Here is a 24,171-nt window from a genome sequence, read left to right on the forward strand (position 1 = left end):
ATAGTCAGAATTCCGCAGCTTCCAGGCCCAGGCTTTTATCTGAGGAATGACACAGGAAGAGAACAGAGTGTATTTATTTATTTTAAAGTCGTGTTTTAACCACTTGTATTGACCAAACCACCGGGAAAGCTCTATTTTTAAATTAATCTCCCCTCGCTATCAGATTTCAAACCGATTTCATCTGCAGGACCAGTCAAGCCTTGGCTGTGCTTCCCAATATTTTTTTTCCTGGGGATAATCCCGTCAGCACGTTATTTCCAAGCAGTGAATTATACCTTGGAGTGCTGGAAATCCGCTGGGGTGTTGTTGGTGATCTGCTGGGAATTGCGCGTCCAGGGGATAAAACACCACCCTGGGCTTTGACAGCACGGCATTCCCAGCTTTCCAGCCGATCCAAAGGGGTGCTGGGGGCTTGGGGAGGGTGAAGCTGGTGTGTGGGTAAAGCTGCGCAGGGGAATTGTTGGTGTTTGCAGGTGGGAATGCTGGGGAGGTCAGGGAGGGGGTCCTGCCCCTCTGCTCTGCCCTGGGGAGGCACATCCAGAGCTGTGTCCAGGTCTGGGGCTCTGCAGGGTGAGGAAGACCAGGAGCTGCTGGGGAGAGTCCAGCGGAGGCCACAGAGATGATTTGGGGTCTGGAGCATCTTTGAGATGAGCAGAGGCTGGGAAAGCTGGGCCTGGTCAGGCTGGAGAGGGGAAGGCTGAGAGGGGATCCATCAATCCTACAAATATCTCACCAATCCATACAGAAATCTCCAGGGGGTGGCAGAGGATGGTCCCAAGTTCTGTTCAGTGACAGGACAAGGAGCAGCGGCCATAAACTAAAACACAGCAAGTGTCTGAGGCAGAACTCCTTTCCATGGAGGTGGCAGGGCCTGGAACAGCTGCCCAGGGAGGACATCCCAGACCCACCTGGACACGTCCCTGTGTCCCCTGCTCCGGGTGGCCCTGCCCGGGCAGGGGGGTTGGACTGGGTGATGTCCAGAGGCCCCTCCAGCCCCAAATCCTCCGGCATTCCCTGATTCCATGATTCCCGGCCCCGCGCGCGCTCCCGCCGCTCTCTCTCGCGCGCGCCGCCCCCGTGACCCGCCGGGTGGGAGGAACCCTCTGAGAGAGTGACAACGGGGCGGGCCAATCAGCGGCCTCTCCGGCGCGTTCGAACGGCGGGGGGCGGGGGAGCGGCCAATGGGAGCGCGGCGGGGCCTGGGGGGCGGGGCCAGCGCTGACCCCTGCGGCCGCCGCTCAAGGTAACTTCAAAAGCAGGAAGAGGCCGGCGAGGCTGCGCCGGGGCGGCGGCCAATGGGAGCGGGGTTCGGCAGGGGAGGGCCGAGAGATCGGCCAATGGGCGCGCGGGGAGCCGCAGCGGCGGCCAATGGGTGCGGGGGGGCCGCGGGGCGCGCAGCCAATGGGCGCGGGCGCGGGGCGGGCCGGGCGCGCGCAGCGGGGCGCGCGGGGCCGCCGTCGTTAAAGGGGCCGCGGGCTCGGCCCGGCCCGGCCCTCAGGCGGGGGGGACCCCCCGGCACCGGCCCCGCGGGGGCTCCGCCGCACACGGGGGGCATGGCCGTCACCCCCCGCCCGCCGGTGAGTGCCCGGGGGGCGCCACGCCGCGCTGCGGGGGCGGGCAGGCCGCGGGCGCCGCGGGGGATGCTCGCCCCGGTGCTGCGTGTCCCCGGTGGGATGGGGGGAGTTGGGGGGCGTGCAGAACCACGGGGTGACACCCCACCCCCCCGGTGGTCCTCACTGCGCGTGGGGGTGCGGGGAGGGGGGTGAAAGCAGCGGGTCGCCCTGCCCGCCGTGCCCCCCGCACCGCGGGGCCCCCCCCGCGCTGCCCTTGAGCGGGGAGGGGGTGGCGGAGCCCCCGCACCCCGAGACCCCCGGCGGGCCCGAACGACCCTTTGTTATCGTTCTTATTGTCAAACCCCCCCCCCCCTCCGCATCCCCCCCGAAGGTCACGGGCGGCGCTGACAGTGCGGGGAGCAGCGATTAACGGGGGGGTTCGCAGCCCGGAGGGGCTCCGGGACCCCTCCCCGGGACACCCCCCGGGACCCCTCCCGGGGACCCCCCGGCCTCCTCGGCCGCCGCGGCACAACTTGGAGCGGGGCCTGCACGAGTGACCTTGAAATGCCAGAGCTCGGAGCCGCCGCGGTGAAGGACAAAGTTTGTTCTCGGCACTTTGGACCGAGGAAAAGGGAAAAAAACGACAAAAAAAACCCCCACGGCGAGGGTGGGGGAAAAAATACCCAAACGGATCCCGTCCCGCCGGGCACCGGCGGAGAGCAGGGAGATCCCGATTAAAGTTAAGTTTTGGGCCGGGGAGGTGAATCACATTGCAGGCATTCCTTGGGGGGGATGCTCGGAGCTGCTCCTCCGTCCTCTGGGGGTGACACAGCTCCGTGTCCCCCCTCCCTCCCTCCTTGCTCGTCGTGGGCCTTAAAAGTGGGGTTTGGGCAAAACGAGAGGGAATTTTCACCGCTCAGCCTATTTTTGTAGGGCTTTTAGGAAGCGGATCCCAGGCCCAGGAACCTGCTCTGAGCCTCCTCTCAGGATTTCCGCGGGCTTGGGGCTTCACCCCTAGATGTCCCAGCCCCAGAGTTGTTGTTTGGGGTAGTTTGGATTTCAATGTGTCATTTTAAATCAGACCAAGGCAGCGCCTCGTCCCCTGCTGATGGAACTTCTTGGCGTGGGAGAAAGGGAAATGTCACCACAAGTCACCTCTCGGTCGTGGGGGACGTTCCAGGAGCTCCTGGAGCAGGTTGTGGGCCGGGATTGGGGTGTTCACCGTGAGTATGAAGGTCACTGCGAGCATCTTGAAGCAAAAATGAGCTGCTTTAATGTATTTACCTCCAAAGTGGGGTATGCTCAGCTGCAGTGTGCTCTGAGGTGCTGGCACCGTAAATTAGAATTAAAAACCCTGCAGAAGTCTTGGTTGCACCCAATATTTGTCGTATTTCGTGGCTCCAGCTCGCAGGAGGCCGGGGAAGAAGAGGTGCTGCTTGATCTTTCTAGGTCAAGAGCAGCAGGAAGAACCTGGGAACTCAGTAAATGGATTTATTAACAAATTACACCAATTCCTGACCTTTTTTTTTTTTTTTTTTCTTTTTTCCCAGCACCATAAGGGGCAGGAAGGTCCTTGAGGTCCCATTTTAATCAGTGAAATTCGTGTGTCCCCTGGGAGATGGGGTTTTTTTTTTGGTCTAGAAGTTTTATTTTCTAGTTGTTGATTTTTTTTTCCCCTAGGAGGTTTTATTTTCTAAGAGCTTTTTTTTATTCCTAGGGTTTTAACCTGGAAGGGAAATCAGGCTCATCTTTTTATTTTCATGACTTTTCCACGCTTGTTTTCTGTCCCAGCCGAGGCAGTGAAGGTGTAAAGGACATTTTAGAAGGTCCCAAGTTGGGCTTCTCAGTGGGGAGGAGGAGGAGGGTTCGTGTGAGGTGCTGGGTGCCCTCAGGAGGTCACCTTTCCAGCCAGTGTATTTGGGGTTTATTTTGTTTAATCGGACTAATATCTTGCATTTATATAATGGGGGTGACATCTGTATTTTAATGGAGTTGGCACACGAAGGGCTTTCTTCATTTCAGGGCTTTATTTTGCTCTGCCCGTGTCCTGAGTGAATTAAAACGTGGAGATTTGGGCCCCTAAACTCTGGAATTGTTGTTTGTGTTTTGCTAAAGGAGATAGACACGAGTTTATCTCGTGTTTCAGAGTGATAAAGTGATAAATTCAGTTTATCTTCTGCTTCAGAGGGGCAGAAAATTCAGCAGCCCTTACAAGGGGCACTGGCAGCAAGAACAAACTTCAGGACACCTGCCAAAGTTGGGGTTTTTTTAAAAGAGGGGTGGTTTGGTTGGTTTTTTTTTGGTTTGTTCTCAAAAATGTTATGTTTTCTCCGTGCTGAGACCTCACTGAGGGCATTTTCGTCCCTTGTCTATTTGGTCACTTCCTGCTAAATCAGAGCAGGTCACTTTGAGCTGGGTCTGCTCCTGCACTGAAGGTGACCCTGGAGGGTGGAGATTGGCGGGTTTATAATAAAGGATCACTCTTTATAAAGTTCTTAATCTGTTGCCTGTCCATACCGATGGAAGTTTTCGTGCTTTAATAATCCTGTTGTCATTAGTGCTGAAATGATGAGGATGTCAATGTGCTGCTGTGGGTTAGAGAGTCAGTTGTGGCTTCCTTTTTATTAGGATAACTGTGGAAGCTGGAGAGGGACATTGGACCAGAGCCTGGAGTGACAGGAAAAGGGGGAATGGCTTCCCCCTGCCAGAGGGCAGGGTCAGATGGGAGATGGGGAGGAATTCTTCCCCGGGAGGGCGAGGAGGGGCTGGAAAGGATTTCCCAGAGAAGCTGTGGCTGCTCCATCCCTGGAAGTGTGCAAGGCCAGGTTGGAGCCACAGGTGCTGTGGGGCTGCAGCCTTTTAAAATTCCTCCAGTCCCTGAGATTGCTCTCCTAGTCCACTCCAAACTCGGGGTTTATTCTCCATTTGATACTCTGATGCTGCAAATTCCTCCAATTTAAGGAAGAGCAGCAGCTCGTGGAGGTGATTTCTCCTACATCAAAACCTTTGCTCCCTTTTAAAGGGATGTGTTACTAAATTCATATCAAACTGCGTTTATCCTCCTCAGGAAAACCAGTTGTGGGTTGCTGGATTGTTCCTCCTGCTCCTGGCAGGATCAGGTGTCTGGCACTTGGTGCTACACAGAGCTCATTCTTTAGACATTCAGCTGCATTTTACTTTTAAATCAAGGAGAGGCTCCCAAAACACACAGTGTGGGGAGTTCCTGCAGCAGCACTGGAAGGCTCACGGAATGCTGGGATTGGTGTTGGATCTGAACGTTCACTTTTTGGCCTCTGTTTTTATCCCTCAGACTTCCAGGGGGTTTTTCTGGGTGCTGTGGTGTCGGGGTTTGGGGTTTTTTTTGCCTGGTAAAAAAGGGTGTATTTAAAACACAGAAAAGGAAAGAACAAACCACGAATTTCCTCTTTTTTTTTCTTTAAAGCTGCTTCCTAATGGTTAACTTGTGACTCTTGGTGGGGGATAGTGGTGGTTGTAGAACCACTTCAGGGGAGTTTTGGGAGGAGTTCATTGGAGGGGTGGGAGCCCTTAAACACTGTCAGCACGGAGGTGGTAAATCTATGTTTGCCTCATGGCAGGATCTGGTGGAGGGGATTTGTTTCCAGAAATATTTGTGTGTTCTCCTTGTTTGGAGCTGCAATTTAAGGACTTTAAGGCAAAACCTTTGGGCTTGTGTCTCATTTCTCTTTACCTTCTCTGGTGCTTCAGTGTCAGCCATTTTTTGAGGCACTTGGGTGGATTGTGCTGCTTTTGCCCTGCAACACAAGGGGGGCTCCTTCCCATCACCTAAATCCTGGGAATGTGGCTGTTTTGTATGCAAAGAACTTGCCGTTTCTGACAGCACCAGGACCTGTGGGAAGTGATGCTGCTGCTGCTGCTGAGCCCTCCCCTCCTTCAGGGACAGCCCCCAGGCTCTTAATTACTTCCCTCTGGCTGTTTGCATATCCCTTTGGATATTTGGATAGATTTCATTTAGATCTGCTCCCCACCCTGTTTGGTTGATTCCTTAGTCAGGCCCAGCCTGGGAGAAGGTTGTCAGAAGCTGTACCATGACCCTGACTGGATGGGGATGTCATCCTTCTGTTTCCATTCCCTGCTGATGCCTGGGAATGTCCTGTGGTTGTGGATGTGTCTGATGGGCTGCTCCTGGCTGGTGTTTTTCCAGACAAAGAGCTCTGGATACCTGCTCTGGGTGGAACTGCAAGCTCAGAGATGTTGGGTTTGTTAGTGATTTTCCTGTAGGTTGTGTTTTCCATCCCAGTTCCTGCTGAAGTGGCGGATTGTCCGGGGGGAGGCGGCTCCGTTTGGCTGCTCCCCCCTTCCCAGGGCACCCAGGAAAGAGCACAAACCAGCATCTGTTTACAAAAATAGTCACAACAAAACCCCCAAACCCCAGCCACAGACACCAGAGGTGTGTTCATGCTTCCTTTGCCCTCCTGTGAAGTGAAGCTGTTCCACATTTGTCAGCTGCCCCAGGATTTGGGAAGTTGAGTGTTTGTCCAAGGTGTTGTGCTCGGGTGAGCGGAAAAGCTCTAATTGCTGAGTGCTGCTGGTGGAGCTGTTGGGATGTGCCTGTTAATGTGCTCTGTAATCACCCCTGGGCTCTTTCTGCCCAGGCCTCAGCTTTTTTTTTTTTTGGCCTTTAGTTTCTTATTCCCTTAGTCTGGAAAGAAGATGTTTGGCTGTGTGGGTGTTGGGAAGCAGGTGTATCCCAGCCTGTCCTTACAGAATCACAGGATGGTTTGGGTTGGGAGGAGCCTTAGAGATTTATCTATTTCCAATCCCCCTGCCATGGGCAGGGACACCTTCCACTGGCCCAGGTTGCTCCAAGCCGTGTCCAGCCTGGCCTTGGACACTTCCATTCCCTCGTTTCTTGCCCAGTGTGGGTTGTTTTTTGGGGGGAGTGTTGTTTTCTTGCTGCTCTTTAGCTCAGTGAGGTGTCCCTGCTCTCAGTCTGTGTGTGGGAACCTCCTCACCGAGATTCTCCTGCAGGGGCATCTCAGAGCCTGGTTTTTGTCTCAGGTAGTTCAGCTCATCTGAGGTCAGCAGAGCACACCTGGAATCTCCTGAGCTGGAAGGGACCCCCAAGGACCATCCAGTCCAACCCCTGGCCCTGCACAGACACCCCAACATTCCCCCCCTGTCCCTCAGAGCGTTGTCCAAACCCTCCTGCAGCTCTGGCAGCCTTGGGGCTGTGCCCACTGCCCTGGGGAGCCTGTTCAGTGCCCAACCACCCTCTGGGGGAAGAACCTTGAAGGCCCGTGGTGAGCACAGGGATGGTCCAGGCTCCTGCAGGGAGGAAATCAGAGGATGGATAGAGTGGAATGAAGCTGTAGCATTTCCCTGCAGGCTCCACATCAGAAACCCAAACAGGTTTTTAGACACAGGTGTGTGAAACCTGAGGATCCTCCTCCCTTGGCTGTGCTGAGCTTATCCCAGGGTGTGCTTGGGGAGCTTTTTGCTGCCACTAATCCTGCTGGGAGGATTTCTGCAAGAGGAGAGCTTGGCTTCTCCTTGGCTGGAGGAATTACCTCATTGCCCAGGAATGGTTTCACTGCTGAGGTTTGTCTCACAGAGCTGTAGGTTCGTGTGACACTTGGGGTTTTTACCTTGACAATCCTCCTCTGATGATTTCAGGCACCTTCAAACCATTTCTGTGTTAATGAGCAGAAATTCCTGTACTGGTGTTCTGAGCAGCTTGAACCTGCTTAGGCTTTTACAGAGTGATTGTTTTCTGCGAGTTTTTTGACAAATCAGCTTGTTGGTGACTCTGTTTCTACTCTCACTCAATTTATCACAAAATGATCCTAAGCAGTCACTTAAAGTAGCTGAGAATCCTTCTGAAATCAGTCCTGTGTTTAACTTGAACACAGGAATTTTTTTGTGTTCATCAGCAGGACCTTTTTGAATTACAGATGCCCCAAGCAAACCATTTCTGACTCTTCCTGCAACCTGACTGAACACACAGATATTTAGTGCAAGAAATGTCATGGCGCTGAGATTTTCTTCCTCTTTCCTCCTTTACAATTTGTTTCCTTCTATTTTAACCTGTTGTTTCATCGGGTTACCTGCAGCATCATTTCCCAGCACAGCACTTAAGTGGGTTAAATGCAGTGGTAATTTATATTTTAAAGGCCTTGAGGGGTGATCTGCCTTGTCCCCAAGATGAATTGCATCCCCACAAGCACCCAAGACCCCGTCTAGTGTTGAAATATTGCTAGGCCACAGCAGGTTTTCAAGGATTAGCTTTTATTTATGTGCCTAAACTATTTTTTGTCTGCATTTGACGAAGATCAAGGTGAGGGAGAACCAATTTAACACTCATTGGAATATTTATATCTCTGTATCTTCTTATAAATACTTGAAATACCTCCCTTTGTAGGCGGGCTGTATTATAATGCAAATAGTTGTTGGAGAGTCAGCAGGTAACTTGTCAGTCACTTATTTCCATCGTTTCCTTACCTGGAATTCTTCCTGTCTTGCTTTGAGACTGAAAATGCAACCTCCTGACGTGCTCCTTGTCATTCCCTGTCACATTCCCACACCCAGGAATTAAAATACAACGGTTCATTCTCTGCCTTGACAGGTGGAGGCTGCAGGAGGTGCCGGGCTGATTGTCTGACATCCATCCCTTTGATCCCTTAGGAACAGTGTCAGAGATCCCCACTGCTTGGGAATAGTGGATTTGGGAATTCCTGGTGATTCCCTGTGGATTGAGGAAGGACTGAAATAAACCTTTAGGTGGAATGGGATCAGGAGGAAAGGGTTGTGCCTGTACTGGGGCTAAATCTGCTCGGTGGAAAAAGACACACCAATATCCAGGTGTGGCTGGAGACCTTTCCCTGTGGGAATGTGACACCTTCCTCTGTGCTGGGAGACCCAGGGATTTATTGTGTCATTCCTGGTCACTCAGGGCGGCTCTGGCTGACCCTGGTGGCTCTCCTGGCGTTCCCAAGCTTCTCTCAGTGCCTGGGAATCACCGAGTCCCATTCTCTGGGGATGTGTCTCAGCAGGCCCTGTGCTTTTGGCACCTGTCCCCCGTCCTTCCCGGCTGCCATCCCATTGGGAATCCTGCCGGAGCCACGTGCTCCTGTCACACAGACACAGCCAGCAGAGCTGCTCCTGCTGTTCCCAGGGATTCCCGGGCTGGGTGTCTGACTTGGTGTTAATATTAACTGGGGCTGGGAGGAGAGTTCCTCGTCAGAAAGGCACGGCCCGGTCTGGGAATTCGTGGGGAGGAGGGAATTGTGTCAGCCGGAGCTCGACCTGCACCTGGACAGTGTCAGTGGGTCACCTGAAGGTGAGGTGGATCAACACTGCGTGTCCTGATATCCCCACCATCCCAGCAGCCCAGCCTGGATCCAGGGAGAGTCTGATCCCAGTTCTTATCCCTGTGTTTCCTCCTCGGTCACTCGTGGTGCACACTGCAGGTAAAGCTGCTTGCAGAGAGGCACATCCGATGGAATAATGGGAACGCCCTGCAGTTGCAGAAAGCCCCGTGCCTTGGCTTTGTGAAGGGGTTCCAATTAAAAGATTTGAATGTTTATATCTCTGTGCCTTTGATAACCCTGCATTGTACAGAGTGTTGATTTCTCCTGTTGATTATACCTGAGGGAAAGGGGGATTTTTAAAACGAGTGTAAAAGCCACAAAAAGTGACACCTTCAAAGAAGCAAAACTTCTTTTAAATGTTCTTTTTCAATCTTTGGAAAAATAAATTAAAAAAAAAAAAAAAAAGCAAATGCAGAGGCTGTGAATATCTTCAGTGGGCAGGGACACCTTCCACTAGCCCAGGTTGCTCAGAGCCCCATCCTTGGACACTCCCAGGGAGGAATTGCTTCCCAATATCCCGTCTGACCCTGCTCCCTGGCAGTGGGAAGCCATTCCCCCTCGTCCCCTGGGTGGGATCCTTTGCCTGCTGCCCTCCCTGGTTGCTCACTGGTGGTTTTGTGTCTCCCAGCTCCCAGGATGTCCACGGATGGCGGGTTCGGCACGGCTGGGAACAGCGATGCCCAGCAGAGCCTGCAGTCCTTCTGGCCGCGGGTGATGGAGGAGATCCGCAACCTCACCGTGGTGAGTGGCCCCAGGGATGGCTGTTCCTGGGCAGCTGAGAGGGAAAAGGGTCTGGCAGCAAAATAAATTACCTTTGGATTTCCATTTTGTGAATGAATTTTTGTGTTTAGGATTCTATGCCCTATTCCAGAACCATCTCCTGGAAATGCTGAAAATCTTGGGTGCCAAGTGTGTCGTTATCAGTTGCTTTATTAATTTAAAGATGCTGGATTAAGGAAAAAAAAAATCCTGTATAGGCTGAGAATAAGAACTGGACTAAGTAGCTTCTATTTTCTTCCATCCCCAGAAGAGATGTGGGAACAAGGGCATATAATAAAAACGACTTTTCAAGGGAGATTGATAAATTCCTGTGATCCAGTGGGCCTGAAATCACTCTCCTGTGCCTGGAAACAAAAGAACTCCAGTCCAAGACAGGCTCTTCAAAGTAAAACCACCCCCCCCCAATCCACTAGTCTGAAGATAAGCTGCTTTTTTTCAGCCTGTGTGCAGATAGTTGATTAAAGAAACAGATGTAGAAATTTGTATGCATAACCAGAATTAATTACTTCCCTCTTTCAGCCCAGTGAATTCTCGTGTTGAGGAGCTGCAGTTTGGCTTCATCTCCACATGAAAGGGGTTTATTATGCAGCTTATCAAGTATGGGCAGCTTAATTTTTAACTGTCCTAGGATCTATTTATTGCTTTGCAAGTTAGGGATTCACTGGAAACGTTAACTGAGGGCAGTGGAGTTGTTGGGGGGGGGATGAAAATGGGATATCATGGGAAAACATTCCAGTGCTGTGCCCCCTTAACAGATCCTGGGATTTATTGTGGGTGTTACTGAGTTGATGTGGATGTCAGTAAGCTGTCAGTGGGTGAAAGCTGATGGTCACCTGCCTTTTGGGGCAGTTTCTGCCTGGTTTTGTGCTTTTGAGCTGAAATTCAGGTGAGATCCCGAGGGGAGCTGCTGGAGAAGGAGCCGGAGTTTGGAGGGAATGGGAAGGAGGGGTAGCCCAGCCTTGGGGAAAGAAGAACCAGGCTTAGGCTGGGTTTAGCATTTCAGCTGCACTGTGAGCTACAAGAGGCCTGTGGAAACATCCAGACCTAATTTGGAGAAAAGAAAAGTTGAGGAATTGGTGTCTGAGGCTTGTCCTGCTGGGTGGGGGCCAGTCCTGCTCGGGCTTCCCTTCCCCTCCAATGGCCTGTTGGTTTTGATTTGTGTGTCGTGGCCTTAAAGGAATAGAGGAGCTTTAATTTTTACAATTTCTCCAATTCTCTCCCTCAAAAATCTACAGATTCTAATAGTCTTGTACCTGGGCACAGTCATCTCTCCAGGGAAAAACCCCAGCAGGAGGTGTTAGGGAAACAAAAGAATGCTGAAAATGGTGTTTTCTGCTCCAAATTTCTGTTCTGAGTTTCTTTCTAGTGAAGGAAAAATTCAGGGCTTTGCCTGTTCACAGGAGTTGATATTAAAACTGTTACAAATGTCACAAATCAGAAGTTTGCTCCTCATCTTCCTGTGAGTCCCAGTCAAAGCTCACGAGGGCCCTTTAAAAAGGAAAGAGCTCAAAGGAAAAAAAAAAAAACAAAAAAAAAACCAGAAAAAAACCCAAAACAACAATAAAAACCCCGCTCAGCAAACCCTGTGAGATGTTTTTCCATGTCTTAGCAACCCCTTAACTTGTTTTTGCGCTGGTTGCAAAGGCCACCCTGAGTGCGTGGTGTGTTCCAGGAGCAGGTCCCAACCCTCTCATTGCCCCCAAAATCCCACTTTCCTCGTCAAGATGGGACAGCCCTGAGCACTCCCTGCAAGGGCACCCCCACCCCAAATTAATCCTGATTTTCAGCATCTTGCAGGAGCACCACATTCACTTTTCCCTGCAGAATGAGGCACAGAAAGCTTTTTTAATATATATACACACATAGACAATAATGTATCTAAATATCCATTCAGATGTTATAGATGAATTAAATAAAATGCACCCTGCTGGATCCTGCCTGGGCCATGCACAACATCCACGTTCTTCTTCACTAGGAAGAAATTTAGAAGAGGAATTTAGAACAGAAAACAGCATTTTCAGCATTTTTCCCCCCCCCTTTTGTTTCCCCAAAACGTCCTGCAGTGCTTTCTCCCTGGAGAAATGACTTTCCTATTATTTTGCTGTGACATTTTTGTTAAGAAGAAGGGAAGATGATTTTTTTATTCTTTTTTTTTTTTTTAAAGAAGCCCTTTTTGAGCAGGAATTCTGCATTCCTGATGCAGTGGGATGTAACCTCAGCCCTTCTCCCTTTTCAGGAGGTTCCTGGCAGCGAACACGTGGGATTGATTGATTTATTTTAATTCCACTTTTTATCCTCAGGAATGGGAGAAGCTTCACTTTTTTTGGAAATTCCAGAGTTTTGTGGGGCCCGGGAAACTTCATTGAATTCGTGGCTTCAAATATAAATAGGTGGAGAAATGGATAATATTGTAATAGAAACAGTCTGTTCTGCAGAACCACTTCAGCTTGGGGGTGAAACGGGAAACCCAAGAAGGTTTGAGTGGAATTAAATCAGTGTAAAACACTGACAAGAGAATTCTCAGCCCTGAGGAGAAGCTGCCACACCTGAAAGGAAACAAATTGATTTTATCCAGTGTCATTCCAGGCGATGCAGACTTAGTTTACCTTTTTTTTTTTCCCCTTTATTTTCGGTTAAATGTCAGTTAAGAGTCTCTCAAATGTGAATCTCTCTGCAGAAAGACTTCAGGGTTCAGGAGCTGCCCTTGGCTCGCATTAAGAAGATCATGAAGCTGGATGAAGATGTCAAGGTAGGGTTTGGGTTTTTTTTTTTCCCCTAAAGTATTTCTGACCCTTTTGATGGATATTGGATCTGTAATTCCTTGGACTTCATTATTCCCATCAGCATTATTATGATTTTTTAAGCATTTTTTTTTAGCAAAGTTCCCTGGCCTTGTGTAATTAGAAAGCTGGGAGCTCTGCTCTGTCAGACCCACGGGCACCCTGGCAAGAAAACTCCCCCAAATCCACCTGTAGCACTCAGGTTTTCACCAGCATGACGAACCTCCTCTTTGTGCGAGAACACCTTTAGAAGAAGCTGTGTTTTAATTGCAGATGATCAGTGCAGAGGCCCCTGTGCTGTTTGCCAAGGCTGCTCAGATCTTTATCACAGAGCTCACCCTGCGAGCCTGGATCCACACCGAGGACAACAAGCGCAGGACTCTGCAGGTAAAGGAGCTGCTCCTGCTCCAGCTGCTCCCAAGATCTGCTCCCAAACCCCTTTGTTTCCACAACAGGAGGCATGTTTTGGACACAGGAACTCGAGTTACCTGTGTTTGCCACTGCAAACCTGTGTGCAGCGTGACCGGGCAACTGGAAGGCTTTTTGTTTCATTTAATTTAAAAAAAAAACCACCACCAAAACACTAATCTAGAGCTGTCAGATTGTGCCTGTATTGATTGGGAATACAGGGATAGTCATCTTCCTGCAAAGCTGTTTTTCTGGGATCTTTAAATGATTTTTAGAAGAATTCCCCACTTTTTTTTAACGTGCTGAAAGGCTTGTGGTGGTTGCCACGAGCCCTCTGTGGTGGGAAGCCTGATCTGGTGGGTGAATAAATGCCTGCAAGAGCCCCTTAATTCACATTTTGGAGGCTTTGCTGAGCACCAGGAAGTGGTGTTGGTTCCAAAACCTGCCACCTGGAGAAGACATTCCCCCTCAACTCAGGTATAAACAGCTCCAGCTTCATTTATCCAGTGGCAAAACAGACTGCTGGAGCTGAGGAGTGTTTCCCCCTTGTTGTTGCAGAGGAATGACATTGCCATGGCAATCACAAAGTTTGATCAGTTTGATTTCCTGATCGACATCGTCCCCAGGGATGAACTGAAGCCTCCGAAGCGACAGGTGAGGCCTAAAAATGAGTCGGGTCTTGTCCTTTCCCTGCTGGGCTTTCAGTCTCTGCTTAAAACAGGGCAATGCAGAATCAGAGGTTTATGCCTCTCTTTTTCACGTGGTTATTTATTGTAGTTTTCAGGTTCTTAAATTGGTTTCTTATGGAAATAGAGCTTGAGTGGAGATTTACTGAGGCCTGACTTTGGGGGGGTGACTTAAAGCCAAACAAACCACGAATAGTTCTGACCCCAAAAAGCGTGTTTTGAGTTGCACCCTTTGGCTTGTAAAGGGAGAAACAGGTCTTGCTGGCTTGGAAATCCCCCCCCCTGCACCCTTTGGGGCAGCCAGTGCTCCTGTAAACATCCTTGACTGGAAGCTGGAAGGTGCTGGAAGGAGCTTTCAGTCGGATGTTTACAGCAGCAGGCTGCTGCTCTCAGCTCAGCACGAGGGCTGGGGGGCCAGTGCTGGCCCTTCTCTTTTCCTGGCTGATTAAAAGGTCTGGGATACCATCAGGGCACCTCTTGCCGGGAGCAGCTCTGTTTGGGTGGTGCTGCTCCTTGTTCAGCAGCTCCTGGAATTGTCCAGCAATTAAAAAAGGTAAAAAAAAACCCACTATAACAATTCCCTTCTGCTGCTTTTCTGATGCTTCTGAAGGTCTGCAGTGTGGAAAAAATCCCAGCTGGTCCTTAAAACAGCCTCACTGGGGAGTTTGGCATAATGTGAAACACCTTCTGGCAAGTGTTTGACTTGGAAGTTTGTCTTTGGCATGGTTTATTTTTTCCATATTCCCATATAAATCCTGGATAACGTGCAGAATTGTGTCTGCTCTGAGTGTAGAGACCAGCACTTCCACTGTGCACCTGGATTTTGGAGGCTGCTCTTTTCCCTCCCTCCTCGAAGTCCTCGTGGTGAAGTGCTGGGCAAAAGGGGGGGAATCACCAGGGATGCTTCTTCCAGCAGGAGAAGTTGAAGGGAGAAGGAGCCAGCCCATGGGATGTAGGTCAGGGCTCTGCAGGGAAAAATCTTCCTGTGCTTTTTTTTGGGGCTGGGGGCACAATCTGTGTTTTATCCCTGCCACAGAAAAGGCTGTTTGACAAGTCATTGTTGGATCTGTGGAAGAGCTGGGAGGGCAGCCCTGACGTTGTGTTGGTCTGGGAACTCCAGCTGGGGCTGGAAAATACAGGACGGAAAACGATGGGATGGAGCGTGTTCTGAGCAGATTTGGATTTAAAACCAGTCCTGCCTGTGGCAAATGCGACTGAACCTGGGAGAGGTACTTAGACAAGAACTCGGTTGCCATAATTATTTCGGGATTCAGCCAGGAATCGAGGATTGGAGCGTTCCAGAAATAACCTGCCCGAGGACTTGGGCTTGAGAACAGCCCCAGCTCCTGAGTGCATGTGGTTTTGTGGTTCACTGGAGACGTGCCCTGGTGAAAATTTATTTGAATTTGGTATTAATCCCTCCCTCAGAGGAATTAATGGAGTGAGGAGAGGTGAGCTGCAGGAGGAGGAGGAAGTGCATGCTTGGTTGTGGTGGTTTGCAGCACCGTGGGATCACGCTGGTGAGGGCCAGGCTGACGAGTCGTTCCCGTGGTCAGTTCAATCTTTGGGGGGTGACTTTTCTGGTGAGAAACCTCCCAGTAACAAACCCTGAGCTGCTCTCCCTCTGAAAAAGCAGCATCCCAGTGAACAGGCTCTTCACTGAAACCCATCCTGACATCACCCACTGCTCCCGTTTATTGTGAATTTTCCTTCTCCTGCCCAGCTGGATCTGCGGAAGGGAATCCAGGAGCAAGGCTCAGTTAAAGCAGGGGGGTCCAGCAGGCTGGTGGGACCGTGCCATGTTGTAGCACGTGTAAACATCCTACACTCTCAGCTGTGAACTCGAGGTGGCTGGGAGAGGATTGTTTACGCCTTCTGCCATGGAGTGAACGTCTGGGAGCTGCATCTTCCCTCAGGGGGCCACATCCAGCTGCTCTGGGGAGCTTAGGAATTCTGAATCCTGAGGGTCAACAACTCACCACTTACCATAACCTCTGGAAATCCACTCCTTTGCCTGAAAGATCTTCAGTGACCAGCGATTTTTGTCTCCTGAGATAAAACAAAGCAGCAGCATCACAGCCTGTGCTGCGACAGGGAGTTAGAGCAGAGCCTTTGGTTCTTCACACCAGCAGAAGCAGCTGGAAAGCCACAGCAGGAAAGTGCTCTCAGTCTGGAAAAGCTGGATTTAAATAAATAACTAAAGGCACAGCAGTTGACATCAAGTCAACTTTATTCCTGGGGGTTCAACAGCAGAGCTGGACTGAGGTGTGTGGTGGGGCTAAAGGAGGGGATTTGGTGGCACACAAAAGGCTCTGTAAATCCTCCTGGTTCATTTGCAAGACTTCCTGTACTGAGATAACAGGTGATGATGGAATTTCCTGATGAGGAATTGCGTGGTAATTTTATTCATTTCCTTCTCATGCTAATGGCAGTGTCTCACTGGTGACTCCACTATTAGCCACAGCTCACTGGGAATGGCTTTGATTTCCATGCAGCTGAATAAACGAGGGTCCTGTTGGGCTTTTATCATTTCAGATGGACTCCAAGCAAGGTGTTAAATGCCCTTTGTTGAGGGGGGGGATGTGTGGGCTGTGGGGTGGGAGGGGTTGGACGCCGCTGTGTCCCCACTCCCCTGTTGTCCCTGCAGGAGGAGGTGCGCCAGGCCGTGACCCCAGCTGAGCCCGTGCAGTATTATTTCACCCTGGCCCAGCAGCCTGCTGCAGTGCAGGTGCAGGGGCAGCAGCAGGGCCAGCAGACCACCACGTCCACCACCACCATCCAGCCGGGACAGATCATCATCGCCCAGCCTCAGCAAGGCCAGGTGAGCTGGGAGCTCTGGGAGACCCCGGGGGGATGGAGTGCTCGGAACAGTCAGTAACAGCGTGGAAATCACGGAGTGGGTTGGCCTGGGGGGCACCTTAAAGCTCATCTTGTCCCACTAGCCTGGCCTTGGACACCTCCAGGGATGGAAGGTGGTTTTTGATCGTGCCCAGGAGTTCAGATCCTCGAGTTCTGAGCTCCCCCCGGGGGTGGTTTCAGCCTCCCCAGGCAGCAGTGGGGGCAGGGGATGGGCTGTGTGTCCCAGCCTCGGTGTGCCAGCCGTGCCAGCCCTGGCTGGCTCCTCATCCCTGTTTTCTTGCAGACCACCCCGGTGACGATGCAGGTGGGAGAGGGGCAGCAGGTGCAGATAGTGCAGGCCCAGCCCCAGGGCCAGACCCAGCAGGCTCAGAGCGGGACTGGGCAGACCATGCAAGTCATGCAGCAGATCATCACCAACACGGGGGAAATCCAGCAAATCCCGGTAAGATTTTGCCAGCAGGGAATGTTGGGAAGAGCAAACTGTGAGCTGGTGTTCTGGCATGAGGCTGGATATGTTTGCTTTTTTAACTGGGAGAGGAAGTTTGGATTGAGTGGTGTGTTTCCTGCACTTGGGAGAGGAAAACTAACCAGGTGTGACATGAAGGGGGATATAAATCCAACCCATCCAGTGCAGACTCATTGCCCACCCCAGACACCTTCCCCTGAGGGAAATGGTTATGATTAGGAAGCAATAAATACAATATTTCCTGGCCAAACCTCAGTTCTTTGCTACAGCCTGGTTTCAATAAACCAGAATTCGCTGCTTTTGCCTTTACTTGGTTCTGCCTCTGCAATCTGAAGTCATGACCTGGCAGGCTCAGTGGGAAAGGTGCCATCTGGGAGTTATTAATAAACTTTGGTGTTCTAAGAAATGTTTCTACAAGTGCTTAGGGCTGCTTGGAGGGATGGCTTTGCAGAACCAGAAGAAATCTCCTGGTCTTCACATCATCATAGACCTACTGTGGCTTAAAAATGAGATTTTTGGGTACCTAGCATCAGCAGTAACATCCTGACATGTCCATGGATCAAAAAAAAGTCCTTTCCCCCCCTTCTCTGTAACTTATAATCACAACAAAGCTGAGTCTTTTGCTTCCCATCTGGAAAATTTCACACCTCTTACAGGAAAAAAAAAAAAAACACAGCCCAGTTCAGTGTTTGCAGAACCCAAAGGTCACCCCAGTGACAAGAGACAAGCATTTCTCTTGCATTTCTGTTGCTTAGTGTCCCCACAGCTGTGGCAAAGCCGAGCTTTCACACAGGTTTGGCCCTTCAGGGTTGGCTGCACTTCCCTCTGCACATCTGGCAAACGCTGGGGCTGTGCCAGAGCATCCTGAAAAGGGCTTGCACTGGGGCAGTTGCCACATTTCTTCCAATTTACAAGTTCTTTTCATCTCTTTAAGTCTTCTTGCTGGTACCTGTTGGTGTTGGTCAGAAAGGAGTCGCCAGATAGGCTGTTTTACTACAAGCAGCCTTTTTTCTCCTCTGCATTCCCCACTGCTCTCTGTGACATTCTTTTCTTCTTCTTTTCCTTTTGGAAGTCTCTCCAAGAGACTTGTTCCTCAAAAGCATTGTGGAAGGAGATCTCCAGCTGGAGTGAACCCATTACACCAGCTCTGACTTGGATCAGCAGCAGGAGAACAGCTCAGACTTGTTCCCAGTTGTCTCCAGGGGGTGCTGCAACTACAAGAAGGGGCTTGGACCTCTGTTAGGAGAAGGAATTCTTGAATTCTTTATGACATAGCCAAAACCTTCTGCAGGTGGATGCTGTGGGAAGTGCTCCCGTGTTTTCAGAGAGAGGCTGGAGGTTCAGTAGTTGGGGCCTGATTTTGAGCAGGAACATTCCTCTACCTCCCTCTTTCCTGGAAGCCCTAAAAAACAGGGAGCTGTGACTGGTCCTCAGAAGCTTCTTGTGCCGCAGATGAGAGACAGGAGCTGCCAAGAGCCCAGGGTGGGAGCACTTGGAGCTCTGACAGCTGTAAGGCTGCAGAACAGCAACACTGGAGCAGTGTTGGATGAAACAGTCACAACTCACAGTTCTCTGTCCAGCAGAGATCCTGTTTTAACTGCGATTGAGAGGATTCTTCTTGACAATGACAAGTTGAAGAACCACAGCTGGTGCTGAAGGAGCTTCCAGCGAGTGACAGAAAATCGAACATGGAGCCACATGTGAGAGGTTTTTTCTCCCCAGCCTGGAAATCACTTTGGTTTCACACAATTCCAGTCCTTGCTCTCCGGTCTGTTCTGCTCTTCCTGCTGTGCTTTTCTTATTTTCCCCTTATTTCCTTTCTCTCTTGGCACAGTTAGTGCCATCTTGTGATAGTTCCTCTTCACTCTGGTGTCTGCGAGAGTTTCAGCAAAGAATCTTTCATCACCCAAATATGACGGTTTGAAACTCTCTCATAAAACTGGAAGTGCCTCTGGAGTGTTGGGAAGAATCTTCCTCATGGACTCTGCTGGTACCACTTTCTCCAGGACCACAGCTTGCCTGTGGAAAAGTGACTTCTCTTTTTCCATACCCTTCCTTCCAGTTTTTCTGTTTGTCCATCAGTTAAATGATAATCACTTGTTTGTCCACGTTTATTTTTGTGTTTTATTTATTCTGTGTCTTATCCAGACCTCTTTGGGCAGGTTCCTTGGGCAGGTTTCTGGAAGAACTCTTCCCAAATCTCTTTCACCCATCCAGTTGTGGGGTTAAAATCTCAGCCCCCCAGCGTGGAAAACATGATCTCCCAGGAGACCTCAGTGCAGGAACGAATTCTTTATTGAAATGTTGCTCATGGGGAGTTTATTTGCTCTGGAAATTATGTTGGAGCTCTCAGACACAGCTGGTGGAGTCGGTGGCATTTGTGGAAATGCCAAGACCACGTTCCAGGCTCTTGAGCTTTTATCAGTCAGCAGTTTTTAAAGTGTTCTCTGTGCTCTTCTTTCCCTTTCTTAAAGAGAAGGAAACCCCAAACATTATTTGCATATAATTAACCTCAGGACTGTGAATCTAAATATAGAGGATAAAGAACACAGAATGAAAAACCCCAGCAGTAGTACCGGTCACACTGGGACCTTTTTATTGCTCTCAGGTGTGAATGAACAGTGCTACCCGTTTGTATCATGACCTGTGGTAATATTGTCTTCATATCCCTCACCCCCAAACAGCCAGCCTTGTGAGAGCAGGGCTGTAGGGAATAAATTTGGGTTTGGATCTTACAGATGGAGTATTGACCCAGAAAGGCTCAGCCTTTGCCAGGTGGGGGTTGACAACACATTGGCAGAGAGTTGCACTGAAAGCTTCCAAAAGGGTTTTGTCATCTCTGCTTGCTTTATTTATGTGACAAAAAAAAAAAAATCCCATATATTCTTTAATATTTTTGGCAGGGTGTGACAGGAGTGTCATGTGCAGCCAGCTCGTAACAGCTTTCTTTGTGTGAAATGATACATCGAAGGAGTGACTTGTAACCAAAACCTAAAAACAAGTGTCCTCAAAGCTCTGAGAGAAACGGAGCCATTAGTACGTTTTAGCTCCTAATTGACCACTCCCATCCTGGAGAAAGGAGGAATGATGGGCTTCAGGGAGGTGCAGGAGCTCTGTGTGCCCCCCGGTTCTTGCCTTGGCAGGCTCTGTGGTGGTTCCTCCCCGGGGAACTGTAAATCACCTGAGGCTCCCCCCGGGGCGGGGAGTCATCCACGACACCAGCTTCTGTTGTGGAAACGAGCAGGCAAGTTTGTGTGTGTTGAGGTTACAGCAGTTATCTGTTTAATTTTCTTTCCCTGCCCCCTCCACTTGTCTCCAGGTTCAGTTGAATGCTGGCCAGCTGCAGTATATCCGCTTAGCCCAACCCGTGTCAGGCACCCAGGTAGTCCAGGGGCAGATCCAGACGCTTGCAACCAATGCACAGCAGGTATGCACTCCACAGCAGGCCTCACCTGACTGGTAAAGTGTTGTTCCCCAGCTCCTGAAGCTGCCAGTTCCAGGGGAGCTGACCCGCTCTTGGGCTTTAGGATTCCTGCCTTTCTTCCCTCCCTCTTCCTTCCGGCAGAGTAACCAAAAAAAAAAATAAAAAATAAAAGAGCGAGGAAGCCGCCCGTGCAAGGTGCATGCAAAATGTGTGTGTGTGTGTCTCAGGGCAAAGCTCACGCTGCTTCTGAGCTGATGGCAGGTAACACTTGGGTTCATCGACCTTCTCTTCACTTCTGCTCCTTCTGCCTGGGTGAGGGAGGAGCTGTGCGGCCTCTCGGGAGAGGTGGAACACGAGGACCGGCGGTGCTGCCAGCGGGTTGTCTCCTGTTCTTGTTGAGGCTGAGGGGTTTCTTCTCTGCCTTCCTGCTGCTTTTCGGGATCCTGGAGGCCACGTTCTCCTCGGGGAAAGTCAGAGAGGACGTGGTTGTGTTCGGTTTGGAAGGACTGAGCCCCCTTGTCCTCGGTTCTTGAGCAGCGGCCTGGCCGTGGTCGGCGGCGCGAGCCGTGCCCGTGGTGGGGTGATGGAGTTTGGAAGAGCCTGAAAAGCTCTGGAAAGGCAGCAGCAGAGTGGTGTTGGTGGGGTTGTGACCCTCTGGGAGGGGCTGTCAGTGATCAGACTGCTCTTGTCCCTGTAGATAACGCAGACAGAAGTCCAGCAAGGGCAGCAGCAGTTCAGCCAGTTCACGGATGGGCAGGTAAGAGCTCGGGGTTCCTCGGGGCTGCATCTCGGGGGTCAGGGGGCAGGAACGCTGTCCTAAACCTGCATGTCCCAGCAAATCAGCTCCTCCCCATAGAGCACTGCTGCTGCTCCCAAACCCTGAGCTGGAACTGGATAAGGGAATGTTGTGCCAGTCTTAATTCAAGTGGATTCTCTGTGTTCTGCTGCCTTTGCTCCCAGTTAATTAATCCAGTCCTTCACTCTCTGTGTGGGACCCATTTTAATCTTAACCAGTTTAGGATGTCTGACATCAAGCTATTGCCTGCTGCTTAAGTATCATGGAAGGGGTGGGTTGGGAGGGACCTTGAAGCCCATCCAGTACCACCCCTTGCCATGGGCAGGGACACCTTCCACTAGCCCAGGTTGCTCCAAGCTGGCCTTGGACACTCCCAGGGCTCTGGGCAAATTGTGCCAGGGCCTGCCCACCCTGCCAGGGAAGGATTGGCCTGATGTCAGTCTGGGCATCAGAACTCGGAGAATTACTCTGCAGTTATTGAGCAGCAAATGTCTGGTGGCAACTCACGGTGTGGTTCTATTTTTTTGGGGGCCACCTGAGAGGTGCTTTAAGAGCCCTCCAAGGGCGTTGTGGGTGTGATGAGCACTGACAGGCGTTCCCCAATGTTATCTCTGCAGCAGCTGTACCAGATCCAGCAGGTGACGATGCCAGCGGGCCAGGACATCACCCAGCCCATGTTCATCCAGTCCACCAACCAGACCTCGGACGCCCAGGCCACACAGGTGACGGGGGACTGAGCAGGGACCTGGGAGCGAGTCCTGCCTGTGTGCAAACCAACACAAACCACCTTCACATCTGCCAAACCGGCCTGGTCTGATGAATGAATACACCTGCTCTGTGTACCTGCACCTGGTAGTAAGCCTATAGTAGGCTGCAATCTCCAGTGCACTCTTACACCTTTCTCTGGTGGGTATGAGGATATCCAACAGACTCTGACAAGAATGCAATATTTTTATTTTTAAACCAATATTTCAGTGTATCCAGCTGCTTGTTCAAACCCAGAGAACTGAGGCAGAACTGATCAAAAGGAATTTTGTAGCACCTCGTCGAACAACACGTAAAATGTTTTTATTTCCAGTCACACTTGAGGGTACTGCTCCTGATTTGTGTCACAGCTCTATTCCTGCTGTTCTGTTTGTATTTTATTTTTTTTTTTCCTCTGGATAGAGCTAGATTTGGTCCTCCCATCTCAGTGGGCTTTAGGGGTGTTTGGAGGGAGTGTGTGTGTGTGTGTGTGTGTGTGTGTTAGATTTTCCTCTCCTGCCTCCTCTTTTGGAGCATTGTCTGTATACAGGGGAGTAGGGGAGGAGTGATTAAAGTAAAAACAGCAAAAAAACATTCCTTATATTATGATTGTATTTTCTAAGGGCAAAAGATTCTTGAATTTGGCCTCTTCATTCCAGAAAAGCTGATGGAATGAGGACAAACCCCAGCCCTGCTGTTACCTGTTGTTCTGGTTTCGGTCAATGCATGTAATATAAGCTTCAGAAAAGGAAATAAATTGCTTTTGTCAGATCCTGTGCGTGCTGTCTGTGGGATCCAGAGCCCAGAGAGGAGCATCCTGAATCCCTGGAAGTGTGAGGGGACGAGGCTGTGACACATGGGGTGTCCCCTCTGCCCGGGTGGAGGCAACTTTGGCCCCCGTGGGCGCTTCCCTGGTGCTGCCAAGCCCAGAATTTGGGGGATGGAAAAGCTCACCCTGGCACGGTTGGTGCCCCCCTTGCCAAGAGCTGCTGCTGGGGGAGGAAAACTCCGCCTCAGCATTTTGGCTGCTGCCAACTGCAGCATCTTGGGCCGGGTTGTTCCAGCCCGGCACAGCATTCCCTGCACCTCCCGGGCTTTGGGAAAACCGCAATTCCCTGCTGTCCATCAAGTTTTCCCGGTGCCGCGGTTCCCGGGAGGGATGTGCGGGCAGAGCCGGGATGAGCCCGGGCGGAGGAGCCGCTCCTGGGCACGGAAAGGACGAAATCGAGGGGGAAAAAAAAGGACCCCGCGGGAAAGCTCCGTGCGTGGGATCGGCCACGAGAGGGCCCCCGTGGGAAGGGCTGGAGCGGGACGGGGGAGCCGGGATGCGGGAACTGGGATGGGGGCTCGGAGGTCCCTCCTCCCGGCAGCGACATCCTCTGCCTCCCCTCCAGCTGTCCCCGATCCCGACTGCTGATCCCACCCGAGGGAAGGGGCCGGGCTGGTGCTGCCCCGCCACCCTCCACGCAGCCAGAGGAGAGGAATCCCCTCCGCCGCCTCCCAAACATCTCTGGAAAAGCATCCCTTTGGCTTCCACCGGGGAGCAGCGCCGGGAATCCGCTTGTCAGGATGGAGAGAGACCTGGAGGGAAGAGCAGGACCCCTGGAACAGGCACTGCCTTATCAGCCACGGGCAGAGGTGGCCGGCGAGGCTCTGCTGAAGGAAAAGCTCTTTACCCAAAGCAGTTGGGTCTGCTTGAAATAGGTTCCATTTGAATGGGAATAAATTGCTTAAAGGACAGAAAATGGGGAGGGAGACGCTGCTCCTGAAAGGAGTGTCCAGCTGTTGCATTAAGTGAATGAAACTTGGCTGAAAATAAACCCCGCTGTGCCCCAAGGGATCAGGGGGGCTGGGGGATGGCTGGGATGAATCCCTGGTTATATCTGATTAGGCACAAGAAGCCTGGTCGTGTTCAATATGAACCTTCTCGATCACAGATTCACAAATATGGGGTTTATTGAAGGAACAAAACCACGGATTCAGGGATGGCCCAATCCTCCTCCTCCTTTACATACAGCACAGTCCAGGGGGAGAGCTGAGTAGTGGAATCATGGATGGGGTAGCAGGTACTTCATTAAGCTGATGAGGGTGTGTGTTTTGCTATTGAGATCACCCTTCATCGGGCAGGGGTGGTTTTCTGGCCTTCAAAGTTTCAGTCCTGTGATTTCGTTGCGTTCCTCAGCGCCAAACCAGGACCACCCTCCTGCAGGGTGGGCTGCTGGCAGCTGTCCTTCCCAAAGACACCCCATTCCAAGGAAAGCTCCCTGCAGTGAAGGTCACACTGCCACCCTGGGGACCGGGATCCCAGAGGGCCACCAGGTGTGAG

General features: G+C 51.2%; 1 protein-coding gene across 3 annotated transcripts; it reads left to right on the forward strand.

Moving 5' to 3' along the window:
- The first annotated feature begins 1,552 nt into the window (after nt 1-1,552).
- Nucleotides 1,553-22,439, forward strand: NFYC (nuclear transcription factor Y subunit gamma). Of its 3 annotated transcripts, none has more exons than XM_027904712.1 (10): nt 1,553-1,577; nt 9,531-9,643; nt 12,360-12,431; nt 12,736-12,849; nt 13,429-13,524; nt 16,204-16,377; nt 16,699-16,857; nt 20,201-20,308; nt 21,003-21,062; nt 21,719-22,439. In XM_027904712.1, the coding sequence occupies exons 2-10, from the start codon at nt 9,539-9,541 to the stop codon at nt 21,836-21,838; spliced, it is 1,008 nt and encodes a 335-aa protein (XP_027760513.1). In that variant the 5' UTR covers nt 1,553-1,577; nt 9,531-9,538; the 3' UTR covers nt 21,839-22,439. The 3 variants fall into 3 exon arrangements, with proteins under 3 accessions (XP_027760513.1, XP_027760514.1, XP_027760512.1); XM_027904711.1 differs by lacking the exon at nt 1,553-1,577 and adding an exon at nt 5,256-5,427 and having other exon boundaries at nt 9,532-9,643; XM_027904713.1 differs by lacking the exons at nt 1,553-1,577; nt 20,201-20,308 and adding an exon at nt 5,254-5,427 and having other exon boundaries at nt 9,532-9,643.
- Nucleotides 22,440-24,171: the final 1,732 nt, after the last annotated feature.

Source organism: Empidonax traillii, unplaced genomic scaffold (genome assembly GCF_003031625.1).
Source record: "Empidonax traillii isolate 1590-97213 ecotype Southwest subspecies unplaced genomic scaffold, ASM303162v1 scaffold1079:size189651, whole genome shotgun sequence".
Lineage (NCBI taxonomy): Eukaryota > Metazoa > Chordata > Aves > Passeriformes > Tyrannidae > Empidonax > Empidonax traillii.